Source organism: Saccopteryx leptura, chromosome 2 (genome assembly GCF_036850995.1).
Source record: "Saccopteryx leptura isolate mSacLep1 chromosome 2, mSacLep1_pri_phased_curated, whole genome shotgun sequence".
In the NCBI taxonomy this organism is placed as follows: Eukaryota; Metazoa; Chordata; class Mammalia; order Chiroptera; family Emballonuridae; genus Saccopteryx; species Saccopteryx leptura.
This window is the reverse complement of record NC_089504.1, coordinates 135,854,225-135,869,057: the sequence shown is the minus strand read 5'-3', so window position 1 is coordinate 135,869,057 and position 14,833 is coordinate 135,854,225. Positions and strand designations below refer to the sequence as shown.

General features: G+C 39.5%; 1 protein-coding gene across 3 annotated transcripts in view; it reads right to left on the bottom strand.

Moving 5' to 3' along the window:
• FAR2 (fatty acyl-CoA reductase 2) overlaps positions 1-14,833 on the bottom strand; it is a 142,714-nt gene that overhangs the window by 27,297 nt on the left and 100,584 nt on the right. For all 3 annotated transcript variants that reach the window (XM_066368877.1, XM_066368878.1, XM_066368879.1), the window contains 2 exons: positions 8,844-9,019; positions 6,408-6,587 (listed from right to left, as the gene is read on the bottom strand). In XM_066368877.1, coding sequence (XP_066224974.1) covers positions 6,408-6,587; positions 8,844-9,019 — 356 coding nt within the window. The remainder of the gene's footprint in view (positions 1-6,407; positions 6,588-8,843; positions 9,020-14,833) is intronic.

The window sequence follows — 14,833 nt, the reverse complement described above, 5'->3', positions numbered from 1 at the left end:
ATCTGGATTCCCTGGATGGCTCTAAGGTACTAGGGTATCATGGGTACCAATTCAGTCTTTGAGGAATCACTAATTTAAATAAACTCCCACTCCACAAATTTAAGCCATTTGTCATTTACATAAGTTGGGATTAGGTCTCTGTTGGGCAGATAAAATATATTATGCTCACTTTGTTAAAGATGGCGCTGCCCACGTGGAAGCCCATCACCCAGGTGATAATATTAGTTGCCCTTCTTGCTTGGGATAGGCATGATTATGTTAATATGTGTTAGGAGAGGGCTTTCACGCCAAAAGGTTTTAAAAGGAAGAGAGATCACGTTGTTCCGGGGAAGAGTGACTACATTCTAGGAGGAGCCCATGCTGTAGGAGAGCAGAGAAAGGCCACGTGGAGGCCAGGAGAAGCAGCCAAGATGGCGGAGTGCTGAAGGAGAAGCCAGTTTGTGTAGTGTTTGTGCAGGGAGAAGGAGATGGGGAACAGAGGTGAATAAGGCTAGTGAGCTAGAAACTGTTGATTCTAGGAAACTCGGATAAGTCAGTGGCTTTGGGAGCCCTGAATGGAAAGGGAAGTGTTTTTCCACTGTGTGTATTTCTTGCCTGCCGGGTGCAAGCTAGGATTAAAGCTAATGGCCCACCAGTTCTTGGCTCCATTGTTTCATTACCGTCTGTCCGAATCTAATGCAAACCTGCACTGGCCAGACGGCTGTGATGGTGGCTGTGGCTACTGGCTTTACACTCTCCAAAAGAAATTTCTTCTAACTTCAATAGAATAAAGCTTTAAATGAATTAAATTCCTGGTAGTAGAAATGTAAGTTATGGCAATAGGCATATTCTATAACTGACAGCTAATTAAATTGTTGTAAGGACCACAGACCAAACATTAGCCATGTCCTATGGCATTTTTCCTCCCCAAACACATAGGTGTTTTGTATCTAGCCATTCCCCATTCTAGACCTCTCCACCCCTCAGTCTCAGTAAGGGGTCTGCCTGCCTCTGGCTACTCCCCAAGCCAATCTACTTCCCTTCCCCAGTACGTCCATATTAAGGGTCCCACAGCTGCCATTTATACAAGTCTCTCCTTAATTACAACAAAATAAACAATGGACTAAAGCCACATGCATGCATGCACACACTCACACACATACACTCTCTCAAAGGACCTCCTGCCTATGGAGTTCAGTGCCCCTCTCTTCAAGCTATTCACAGTCTCTCAGTGGGGCCCCAGCTGAGCTCTCCAGCAGGCTACCTATCAGCCTCCCTGCACACAGCAGGTGTACTGCCACAGGGACTTACATCTGCACCCCAAACACACCCCAGGTATGCCTGCACCATTCGCTCTGCCTAGTACACACCCAATCTCACCTGTTCTGCCATGTCCATCTCCTATGTCTGCCTTACAGTTTCTACTCCCTTCAATTCCATAGAAATTAGCATGTCCCATCTCCTCCACCATAGATGTATATAATTCTACCCTGCTCTATTGGTGTTGGATTGTGAGCTCCTTGAGAGCACAGTCTATATCTCTATATCTTAAGAGAACACCTTATCATCGGTGGCACTGCCAAGTCTGTGGGACACTGGGAAGATGACGGCCACCTCGCCAGGATCACGTGGCTATGGAGGGAATTGTGGCCCTGTGCCTTACTGGACGAGAGCTTTCCAAAGAGTTACTTAGCTTCTCTGAGCGTGTGTCCCTTTCTTAGTACAGCAGTAATAATAACATCAGCCCTACAGTATTATGTTAAGGAATTAAATGTCTGAGAGTATGTTTGCTCACAATAATTGCTCAACAGTGATTCATAGCCCTTCTTCTCTTTTCAATGCAAATTTACTAGATTGATCTAAGAATGTAAAATAATCCAGTAGGTCCGAACTCTAGTTATTTCAGGTTTTTATAAAGGTGCAAAGCCCTTTTCTCCTACACTGGCTCCCCTTAGAGAAGTTACCCAGGCCTGAAATTTATGGAAAGCACCATCGCTGAAGCCCTATTTTTCCTTGCCAGTTATGTGCATTTTAAAAACTAAATATACTTAAACTGTTATCTGAAAAAGTGGAATTTCCCTGGCAATCCCTGATCCATTGATGCACACGAGTTGCTAAAGGTCAGTATCACCAACTGTGCAGAATCTAGAAATACAAAGGCAGAGACGAGGAAGGAAGGTGATCATACAGGATAAATGTCTGTGATGGTAGGACAAGGGCAGAAGACAACTGTGGGTGAGTCAAGAAAATCGGTAGTTTAACACTGATTAAGGCCTATGCTTGATATACCAGTTAAAAACATTAACTCTTAATTGAGGTTGTTAAAATGCATTTATGCTAGAGTTTTTATACTATTTCAATCAAATTTTATCTTTTGGGAATGGTTGAGGACCATCCTAAGTCTGGAAGTTTCAGATTATGGGCCGAAGGACGGGAGGCAGGCATGGCAGGGCTGGGCATGGGGTGGACAGAACACGGGGTGGGCTGCAAGACGGGGCAGGGGTGACAGGTGTCAGGTTTAGGCTCACAGTCCCGTTCCCTTTACAAACAACACTGAGCAGGATCGCTCGGGCCTACGCAATTGGGAAAGTTCCTGGCAAAAAGTACAAATCCTTTCTGATTTCCCAAAACTGGAATTCCCATTAAACTGGTTTTCTGGAAAAAGAAAGGTTCATTTTAGTTTTCCATGGGTGATTTTCTTTTCTTATTATTATATTTTTTAGCTTTACTAAGGTATACTTGACAAATAAAATTGCAAAATATTTAAAGTGTGCATTGTGATGATTTGGTATACATATACATTGTGAAAGGATTCCCTGTATCCAGCTAAAGAAATACTTACACGGGTGATTATCTTGAGATCACAAAGACCAGAGTGAAGATTTAAGATTATCTGGTGGTCTAATTTTTAGATCCTTTTTTTAAAATAGGACCACTGGAATACTAAGAACAAGAACAGCTGCTAGACCCCATGTGGTTTTTCTTTCTCTTTCTTTCTTTCTTTCTTTCTTTCTTTCTTTCTTTCTTTCTTTCTTTCTTTCTTTCTTTCTTTCTTTCTTTCTTTCTCTCTCTCTCTCTCTCTCTCTCTCTCTCTCTCTCTCCCTCCCTCCCTCCCTCCCTCCCTCCCTCCCTTCTTCCCTCCCTCCCTCCCTCCCCCTCTCTCTTTCTCTCTCTCTCTTTCTTTTTTTGTGACAGAGAGAGGGACAGATAGGGACAGACAGACAGGAAGGGAGAGAGATGAGAAGCGTCAATTCTTGATTGCAGCTCCTTAGTTGTTCATTGATTGCTTTCCCATATGTGCCTTGACTGGGGGGTTACAGCAGAGTGAGAGACCACTTGCTCAAGCCAGTGACCTTGGGGTCACGTCTATGATTCCCAAGCTCAAGCCAGGTGAGCCCGCACTCAAGCCAGTGACCTCAGGGTTTCGAACCTGGGTCCTCTGTATCCCAGTCTGATGCTCTATCCACTGTGCCACTGCCTGGTCAGGCCCATTTGGTTATTGTTAATAGTAAGTTTTCAAGGAAATAGAAATCAAAAAAATAATTTTATTCTAACCTTAGGTCCATTACAAAATAGAGAAGAAATCAGAGAATAAAGATATTCTTAAAACAAAGCAAATAATCCTGGATTTAGGTAAATAAATATTTATTCAGATTAACTTTAATGGTATTTGTTATTTTGTAACTTCATAAAATTCCATCTGATATAGGAATTGTTGAAACGATTATGAACAATGATGCAGTTGGTGATGGGTTGCTGGGCTTTATTCAAAGTGTTATGCAAAAGTTTAACACCTAGGTTTCATTTGAACTTTAAGAAGAAAAAAATAAGCACTCAGAAACAGAGATAAGATGAGAGCTTATAGGTATTTTATACATAAGATTCCCCATCCCAGAGTAACAACTTGCTATAGAATTCTGTCATCTATTCTTGCTTTTGTAAAACCAAACAAATGAACAAATCAACAAGCATCGACCTCCGACCCCAGCCAGAGCAGTATGAACAATGGTCATCTAGTGCCATCAAAAGGCTTTCACTCATTCAGCAAATACTTGAGTCCCTACTATGTGCTGGCACTGCAAGGCAAGAAGGAGCCAGACACCTTCTCTTTCCTTGAGCAGCCTATTGTTTAATGGAGAATACAGATAAGCAACCAGAGATTTACAATGAGCCCAGGAAATTGTGGGGTCACCTGACCCTGAGGGATTTTGGGGGAGAACACAGGTGTCTGAAGACTACTAGGTGAAGTCGTCTCTAGGAACAGAATCATAATAAGCAAAGGTAGGCAGCCTGACAGAGGAGTAACTGCTTCGGTGTGACCATAGCACAAACATGAGGGGAGAGCTGAGAGAGATGCAGCTGAACCAGTGGTTCTGAACACAAAATTCTGAGTTAATAAATGGTGGTTATGAATTTTTTCCTGTTAAAAAAACAAACACCTAAGTTTCTTTCTTTCTTTTTTTTTTTAGTAACTTAATTACTTTTTTTTAAAAGATTTTATTTAATCATTATGGAGAGGAGAGAGAGAGAGAGAGAGAAGGGGGGAGGAGCAGGAAGCATCAACTCCCATATGTGCCTTGACCAGGTAAGCCCAGGGTTTTGAACCGGCAACCTCAGCGTTCCAGGTTGACGCTTTATCCACTGCGCCACCACAGGTCAGGCCACACCTAAGTTTCTTAGTTGCATTCAGAATGCATTCTTCTGAGATAAAATATAATTTATTCCTAGTTCTATCTGGCTGTATATTTATTTAAATAATTAGTCCTTTTGGAGAGCAGTAAATGACAGAAACATAAATTTAATGCAGTGTCAGTGACAGTTTAATCATAAATCATGGGCAATTACCTGACTTTATGGGTTGACCTATAGTGGGGGAGTATGGGAAATGCCAAATACCTGAGGATAAATCAACTCTTTCTCTGGAAGGTGAGTTTATTCTCTTTTGAAATCTAGGTACGTTGAGTGTCTGGGCACAGTCTGTGGGTGAACCGAATATTTACTCCCTGCCTCTTTCCCCTGGTGCACTTGGAAAGAGCCCAGGCTGCCTCACACTGTGCACAGCCTGACAGGTGTCAGCGGGGGCCGCAGTGGACGGAGTCTGTGGGATCCCAGAGCCAGGCTCTGACATCCGAGGAGGTCTGCCCCTTTCCTGAGCAGAGCAGTATGTAAGCACCACATTTACCAAGAGACGACACTTTAAGGGGGCAGCTCACTGACAAACAAATCAATTCCACCCTAAAAATGCTCCGAGGCTTTAGACATCAAACTTCCTGCACTGGTTGTGGGCATCAGAGTGTCGTTTCTCTATCTATCCTGACAAACTCTGGACTCTGAGAGGGTTCTTTCCACAATGAAGCGAAGCATGATCTGTTAGCAACTTTAAGTAACGCCAGGTCCTTCAAGTGACTTTCATTCCTCTTTGTCCTGGATATTTTTTAATGACAAGTAAAAATATCTATTCTCAGAGCTACATGAGATAAAAATGTTTGCCCTGAAGGGAATGACTCTTGATTTAGCTAGAGCTTAATTTTAAGGAGTATATCTGAAATGGAAATACAGTGTTATATAAAATTAAAATATGACAAATTCACTGTGAAATAGTCTATTTTCTCTGCTGTGATATTTTTCAAGCAGAGTTAAGAGAAACAAACAAACAAGGCAAACCTAGTAAGTGGAGCAGTAGAATGAAGAAGCAGAAAGCAGAAACATACTTATCCCGAGCCTGGGGCCATGTCCTAAGAATAAAGTGGTTTCTGTTCATTGGCAAGAAGGAAAAAATGCTAAGTAAGATTTCTCCTGCACAGTAAGAAAGTAAGAAAAGTGTATCTTGCCCAAACAAGTCAAGAGACGGGTTCCTTCTGCCAGATCTGGGAGGAATTCCTCTTCTCTATTAGCTTTTCTTTACTAATCTTCTGATCATCTGCTATTAAACACCCCCAATGCTGCAACAATTGCTTGTGTTTATCAATTTATCATTGCAACTCTAAGACAGGCACCGTTATTAGTCTCATTTTACAAAGGAAGGAACTGAATGAAGCTCAGAGATGCCAAGGAACTTGCTCAGCATCACATAGCTCGTAAGTTGCAGAGCCTGAAGTCAAACCCTTGTCATGCTGACTCTAAAACCTGTCTTCTGAACTTTTATACCACATACTATATTTTCTTTACTGACAAAGCTGGGTTCATTAAAAAGTGAGAAACCACGTCTGTGGAAAGTATCCCCAAGTACCTCACTCAATCCGAAAATTTTAACAAGACTAAGCTATTTAACAAGACCGGGACTGGAGGGAGTAGCAGGGATAGAGTAGCTAAAGCTAGCATCACTTCAAAGCACTCCATTTCAAGGGGTTTCATTTTGTTACCTCATGAATGAATGCTTACAAAGAATCAAAGCGATCAACAATCTGCCCTCATTTGACCCAACTTACTCCATGGAATCGATGATTTTCTTTGGCTCCACGGGGCATGGATAGATGACTTCATCAATGTGTTCCAGGTTACAATTTGCAAAGGCCGTAGAGATATGTATGAAGGCTTCGAGCTTTGGCATCTGACTGGCCATGAGCAAGAGCTTCTGGGTGGCAGTGACGTTAAGTTGCACGGCATGTCTAGAGAAAATTAAGCAGAAGGAAAGACAGCTAGTCTGTGTCATGCTTCATGTTGAAAAGTTATGATTACTACTTTCAAAGTCATGGTCAAGTATGCCTGAGATCACTACTACTACATGACATTGCTCTGATGTTCCAGCCTTGTAAATAGAAAAATAAAATTAACAGATATAAATATTGCAAAGGCAGTCACAAACCCAATGTCAGAGTATATAACTATATATCTGAAAAACATACAGATACAGCTAAAAAAATTCTGGGATGAGTAAAAAGATAATTCAGTAAGGTGTCCATTTATAAAAGCTACATTAAAGGAAATCACTAGCTTTCTTATATAGAAACAACAATTAGAGAATATAATGTGAGAAAAGCACACATTCGAAATCCAACATTTAAAAATATATCAAATTAATAATAAATAGACTCTATGTTTAAACAGTGACAAACTTCATTAAGGTCTGTGACAGAGAAACCGAACATATACAGAGACATATATTGTTCTTGGATAAGAAGAAACAGTGTTTTAAATACGTTAACTTTTTCTAAATGAATCTACATATTCAAGGTAATCCCAATCAAATTTCCAATGCTTTAAAAAACTTGGCAGATTACTGAAAGTTTAATCAAGAAGTATAAGCAAGTGATAATAGTCAAGAAAATCCTAAAAAAAAAAGACTAATGTATGTATACTTGCCTAATGAATAATTGCCTGACCAGGCAGTGGCACAGTGGATAGAGCTTTGGACTGGGATGTGGAGGACCCAGGTTCGAGACCCCGAGGTCGCCAGCTTGAGTGCAGGCTCATCTGGTTTAAGCAAAACTCACCAGATTGTGTCCAAGGTCGCTGGCTTGAGCATGGGGTCACTTAGTCTGCTGTAGCCCCCCAGTCAAGGCACATATGAGAAATCAATCAATGAACAACTAAGAAGCCACAATGAAGAATTGATGTTTCTCATCTCTCTCCCTTCTTGTCTGTCTGTCCCTATCTGTCCCTCTCTCTGACTCTCTCATGAAAAAAAAATTAAAGTAATTAAAATACTATAACTAAGAAAAAGTCTAATTAATGCAACTAAATAAGGAATTAAAAGTAAGAATTTAATATGTAATGTGTCTTTTCAAATAGAACATAAATTACTTATGTTTCAGAACTAACCATCTGTTAGAAATAACAAAAAGGTTACTCTATATTCACACCTACATCACTCTTCTTTTAATAGAACTTTCCTGACTATTCATTCCTCTTTCTAGTAAAATAATTTTTAAATGGGTCAAAGTTTAAATGTGAAAATGAAACAATAAAATACTAGAAGAGATTTCAAATAACTGAATAAATAATAAAAACAAAGTTGAGGACTAATGATAAACTGTTAAAATATTTAGAGCCTTACAAAAAAAAATCAAAGAATTGATAAAACTTTTTAAGATGTCTTAAAATTTATAAGGAAATAGTTCTTCAAAAGAAAAATAGACACAAGCACAAATACGTATTTCACAAAAGAATAAAATGCTAATCAGAATTTAAACATCTTCAACCTTTCTAATTATCAAAGAAATAAAAATCAAAAGATGAAATGCCATTTTCATTCTCATACTGACAATGTTAAAAAGAATTAAGAATGATAATACAGTATTGATGGGTCAGAAACGAGCATTCATGTGCATGTGGACAATATAAGTTGACCACATTTTGAAGAGCAAATTAACATTATATAACAAAATATAAACTGTTCATAATTTGGATACATTTGACATATATCTAACAATTTCACCTGTTAGAATTTACCCAAAGGTATAAAAAAAATGTATACACAGAGACGTTGACTGAAGAATGTTTACAATAGTGAAAAATTAGAACAATCTAAAAATTGTGCACCAATACAGACCTGGTTGAGTATATTACATATATGTAAAATAGAGTTTCATGGTGTTATTACAGATTATAATAGAATATTCAATGACAGTGAAAGATATCAAACATATAATTAAGCAGTTTGCAAAACATTCTCAATATGATGCCCTCCTTTTTTGGTCAATTTGAACATCAATCTATTTTGTTACAGATGCATAAAGAAAAACTGGACTGGGTGTTCTCCGCACTATTAAATGCTTATCTCTGGAATCTGAGATGTTGGAGATGTTTTACTCTTTTGTACTTTTTTTTCATTCAGGATATGTTTTATTTTTTATAAAGAAACCTAACACGTGTGCACACACACATGTACACACACACAGCTGCGGGAGGGGCCAGAGACATACCTGAGATGGTCATCGAAGCGCACAGTGGCGGCGCAGTGGAAGACCACGTTGGTGCCCGAGAGCAGCTCCTGCATGTCCTCCTTGCTGATGGCCAGGTCGTTCTGATTGAGGTCTGCCGAAATGGGTCTGATCTTCTCGTGCACATTGGGACAAACTTCTTTGACTTTTTCAAACAGCTAAAACAGATATAAATCAATACACAAAGATCACCAATACACATCATTCCTGTTCTCATTGACTTGCTTCCTTATAATTCTCAAAAACTGATTTTAGTTGTAGTGTCATTCAAAGAAGGCATCTCCCCAAGAGCCATTTGCTTAGTTTCATGCCGTGCAAACTCAGTTTAGTATAACTTTTGCTCCTCTTCATTTGGTAAGCATTTGAACAAGTCAGTTCCAATAACCAGTAAAACATGTATTTTGAACTTTTCCTGCAGAGTGAAAGGGGTACAGTTTAAATGAAATATATCCAGCCCCATCCCCTTTTCTTCTATAAGACATTTTTTAAATAAATAAATTTTTATTTTAATGGGGTGACATCAATAAATCAGGGTACATATATTCAAAGAAAACATGTCCAGGTTATCTTGTCATTCAATTCTGTTGCATACCCATCACCCAAAGTCAGATTGTCCTCCATCACCTTCTATTTAGTTTTCTTTGTGCCCCTCCCCCACCCCCTCCCCTCCTCTCTCCCTCCTTCCCTCTCCCTGCCCCCCGTAACCACCACACTCTTGTCCATGTCCTTTAGTCTCGTTTTTATGTCCCATCAATGTATGGAATCCTGCAGTTCTTGTTTTTTTCTGATTTACTTATTTCACTCCCTATAATGTTATCAAGATCCCACCATTTTGTTGTAAGTGATCCGATGTCATCATTTCTTATGGATAAGACATTTTTTGTGTTTATTCATGGTGACTGTTCCCATTTTGTTCTGGAAAATAATGCTTTTAGTGCAAAAGTACTCACCTTTGCATAGCCCTTATAAATTATTAGCCTTTACACAGTCTCATGAGCATGAATTCGAAATAACTCATTTAACTGGACTGATTAACAAGATGGCCTAGCAGCACAAACATAATTAGAAACAAATTAAGCAAATTTGTAATGTGTAAAACAAATACAAATTTTATATCATCTCTTCCAATATAAAAGGCAGTTATTGCCTCATAAGAGAATTATATGAGCTCATGTACTTTTTATGGAGTCGTAATTGATTTTCAAAAATATTCTAATTTATAAGGGGGAAAAGCACGAGCCCTGGCAGCTTTCGCTCTTATTACAATTATTCACTTGGATAGAAGACTCTGTTTTCACTGCCACAGTTTTCAGATTAAATTGGTATTTTCCATTTTGTTAGGAAATACGATTTTAATAAAATGATCTTAGTCCCAACTTACTTTGATAAAATGGAATTTTACTGTAATGTTAATAGCAAGGTATAATATGTTAACAGCAAGGAAAAGAAAAATAAGGCTAAATGTTTAGAAAGGTTAAGAGCAGAGAAAATGCATCTGTGGTTTTAACCATAATATAGTAGCATAGATAGTCCTCTTCTACTCTTTAAGCCTAAAATAATGTTTTCATCTAGTCCTTGATCCTTAGTAGCAGGCTCCTCTCTGTTGAAGATCTACCCTTGGCTTTTTAAATTGGGTAATCAGTGGTTGATCTCAGAGAGTCAAAGAAATCATGTCTCCTTTATACCAGGTAAGACCATACATTGTCAGAGGCCATCCTAGGAGTTGTATGAAAGTAATCAGGGAAGGAAATTAAATCCACATATTTCCTGGAAAGTTAATACACTTCTGTTTCTGAGCTACTATTTTCTGCAAGGTAGGGTCAGACTCTTCCATGAGGTGTTGCTACAATTCTAAAAATATTTGGAAGCTAGGTTAATCCTCAGTGTGTTGTCGACATCTGGAGTTGATAAGGTTGTGTCTGAGGGTCATTCTCAGCAAAGGTCATTCTGGCTCTTCCAGAAATATATTTAATAGTTCTTCTAATCTGGATGGATCATAGCCTGCTAAACGTGTTTTTTCACAGTCAAATGTTTTACTTCATATAGTTCATGTTAATTGCATATCAAACATATGTTGGATAATTTTTGATAAACTTATCTAAAATTTGTACAATTTGCCTCCATTTAAATAAGTAAATTTGGGAGTGACGTCAGAGTAATGGCGGGGTAGGAAGCGATACCGATAAATCTCCCCCAAAACTCAACAAGATCTTCAACCAGAAACAGAAAAACCTATACTTGGAGCTTCCAGATGCTTCGCAATACACCCAAAGGTATGATTGAGTGAAAAATTGGCTAAATATATAACCAAACCCCGAAGGAAATAGGGAGTAAGAAATGCTCCGCCTTCCTCACTAACCTAAACAGGGCGGCTTTCTCTGGTAACTGTGAATATAGAAACTGAGGCAGGCAAAGGGGGTGAATACATCCAGGCCGCGACAGAAACGGCCGAACCAGGCTGTGGCACGGAGATCCAAGCCAAGGAAAATCTGATCCTGTGGCAACCCGGGCAATACAAGCTAACACTCACGCCAAACCCAAACAAAGAAAGACAAGCGGCGCGGACATTTTACCCGGTCTCCTGGTTGGTGCGCAGTTAGTGGGCGAGAGATTTCTTCCTAAGCCCCGGAAGTGGGTGCTCCTGTTGCCCCACGGAGAGGCAGGGTCAGAGGCCTTTCTGTGGGCCGAGGGCAGAGTCTCTGGGCAGCCCCAGCGCCCTGGGAAAGCCACGCACGGGAGGGAGTGAGAACTAATTCCAATGGTGGAGATTTTCCTTGCCGGAGGGTGTTTCACTCAGAGGGAAAGCGGCCGGCCTCATATCCTGGTTTGCGCGCGCAGATAAGGAGTGAGCGATTCCTCCGAGTGCCTCGGCAGTGCCCGCCGGTGTTATCGCACAGAGGAGCAGAGTCAGGGGCCTTTGTGTGGGCCAAAGCGGAATCTCGGGCCGCCCCAGCGCCTTGCAAAAGCCGCGCACGGGGACGGAGCGAGACTCAATTCCAACGCTGCAACTTTTCCCTGCGGTTGGGGGTTTCACTCAGAGCGTGAGACTGCTGGCCGGATATCCTGGTCTGCGCGCGCAGCCAGTGAGTGAGAGTTTCCTCCAAGCGACCCGGAAGTGGGCGCCTGCTTGTGTTACCGGACAGAGTGGCAGAGCCAGAGGTCTTTGAATGGCCGGAAAGCCCGCCTGATTATGCTAGCAGCTCTGACTGACTGAGCCTTACCCAGAGCCCTGTGCTGAGTGGAAATAGAGTGGGGAGTTGCCAGCTCTTTGAGCCTCTTACTATCCAGGCAGAGGCAGCAGCAACCCCATAGCTGGATTATCAGGCTACTAATTGAGGAAGGAAAGACTAGGAGAAAGGCTCCAGGAACACGGACTCTCTCACTGTCGGAGCCTATAAATGCTAATAGCCTTGACTGCCAACGAGACTAAAGCACAATACATGACATTGCCATAGAGACTTATCAACTGCAAACCTCCACCTGAGCGTGGCAAAGGGGCAAAACCCGGGGTACAGAGTCACCGACCAGGAAGAGGGAGAGAAAAGAAAAAGCAAGAAGATAACCTCTCAAAATCAAGAATAATCTGCAGACTTTATAACCTATCCCATTTTATTATATTTGTTCATTTGTTTCTCTTATCTTCATTCTTGATACTTTTTTTTTCCTCCTCCAATTTGGCTGATTAACTCTCTACCGGTCTTACTCTCTCCTCTCCTTGAACTACACTACCCATAAGTGTTACATCTCCCATTATCTTTTCTCTTCTCTTCCTTTCTCTCTATGAGGGTTGCACTCCAAAACCCTTAGCTCTCTCTCTCTCTCTCTCTCCTTTCTTTTTTCTTCTTTTAGTGGTTCCCTCTTTTTTTTCTCTCTCTCTCTCTTTCTTTTCTCCCTCTATATTAGTTTCTTCCTTTCTCCTTTACATCTCCTCTCATTCAAACCTCAATAACGAACAAATTATCTTATCTGGGACTCAAACTTATGTTTGTGGCATTTTGGGGGGTTTTTACTTCACCTTTTTAACTCACTAGCAGTGCTCCCATCCCTGGCTCTCCATATTATCTAGTTCTTGTTCCACTAAATACAATAGTAATTTTTTAATTTGTCCCCCCATTTTTCCGTTTTCCTCTTAATCCTCTCATCATAACTCTTAGACAACCAACACCTAAAAGCAAATCATTTTATTCTTGACTCAAATTTTTTCCTTATTTGCTTTTTGTGGGTCCATACGCTCTTTTTTTTTCTTTTTTCTTTTTTTTTTTTTTTTTTTTTTTTTTTTTTTTTGCCCCTTTATTACTTTTCCCCAATTCAGGCCCTCCATCACAGGCCTTATTTGTTATAATTCACAGTCCACCACAAGATTTTCTCAAGAAAGAGGGGAGAAGAGAGGAGAGGAAAAAAGGAGGGGGGGAATAATTTCCTTTTTTTTTAATTTTTTTTTATTTTTTTTTAATTTTTATTTTATTTTATTTTTCTTTATTTCATTATTAATTTTTTTTTAAAAAAAACAACTCTTCGATTTTTTTTTATTATTTTTTTAAACTTTTTATTCTTTATTAAATCTCATTAATACTATCAACAAAACCACCCTCAGATGCCATTAAGGAAGAGAAAATCGAATATCATGGATACAAAAGAAAGAGAGGTAACACAGCTAGATGAGGAAAAATCTATGGAGAAAAAATTTAATATATTGGAAACCTTGGAGCTAAATGACAGAGAATTCAAGATAGAAATCCTAAAAATCCTCCGAGATATACAAGAAAACACAGAAAGGCAATTTAGGGAGCTCAGAAAACAACTCAATGAACACAAAGAATATATGTCCAAGGAAATTGAAACTATAAAAACAAATCAAACAGAGATGAAAAACTCAATTCACGAGCTGAAAAACGAAGTAACAAGCTTAGCTAATAGAACAGGTCAGATAGAAGAGAGGATTAGTGAAATAGAAGACAAGCAACTTGAGGCACAACAGAGAGAAGAAGAAAGAGACTCAAAAATTAAAAAAAATGAGATAGCCCTACAAGAATTATCTGACTCCATCAAAAAGAATAACATAAGAATAATAGGTATATCAGAGGGAGAAGAGAGAGAAAATGGAATAGAGAACATACTCAAACAAATAATAGATGAGAACTTCCCAAGCCTGTGGAAAGAACTAAAGCCTCAAGTTCAAGAAGCAAACAGAACTCCAAGTTTTCTTAACCCCAACAAACCTACTCCAAGGCATATCATAATGAAATTGACACAAACCAACAGCAAAGAAAAAATTCTCAAGGCAGCCAGGGAAAAGAAGAATACAACATATAAAGGAAGGCCCATTAGATTATCATCAGATTTCTCAGCAGAAACTCTACAAGCTAGAAGAGAGTGGACCCCAATATTTAAAGTCCTGAAAGAGAGGAACTTTCAGCCACGAATACTATACCCATCAAAGCTATCCTTCAAATATGAAGGAGAAATAAAAACATTCACAGATACAGAAAAGATGAGGGAATTTATCATCAGAAAACCCCCACTCCAGGAATTACTAAAGGGGGTTCTCCAATCAGATACAAAGAACAAAAAAAAACAGAGCCACAAGTAAAAGCTCCAAGAAGAACACAATAAAACCAAATTTAAACTGTGACAACAACAAAAAGAAAGAGGGGGAGAAGATGGAGATTAACAGTAGCAAAGGATGATGGACTGCAAAAGTACTCACAAAATAGTTCGCTACAATGAACAGGGTAGGGACCCTTTTCATTACTCAAAGGTAACCACCATTGAAAAAACCACCACAGAAGCACATGAGATAAAAAAGATAGCAACAGTGGAAAGATGTATGGAATACAACCAAATAAAAACAAAAGATAGAAAAACAAAAGAGAAGGATCAAACAAGACACAAAACTAACAGAAAGCAAAATATAAAATGGCAATAGGGAACTCACAAGTATCAATAATTACACTAAATGTAAATGGATTAAA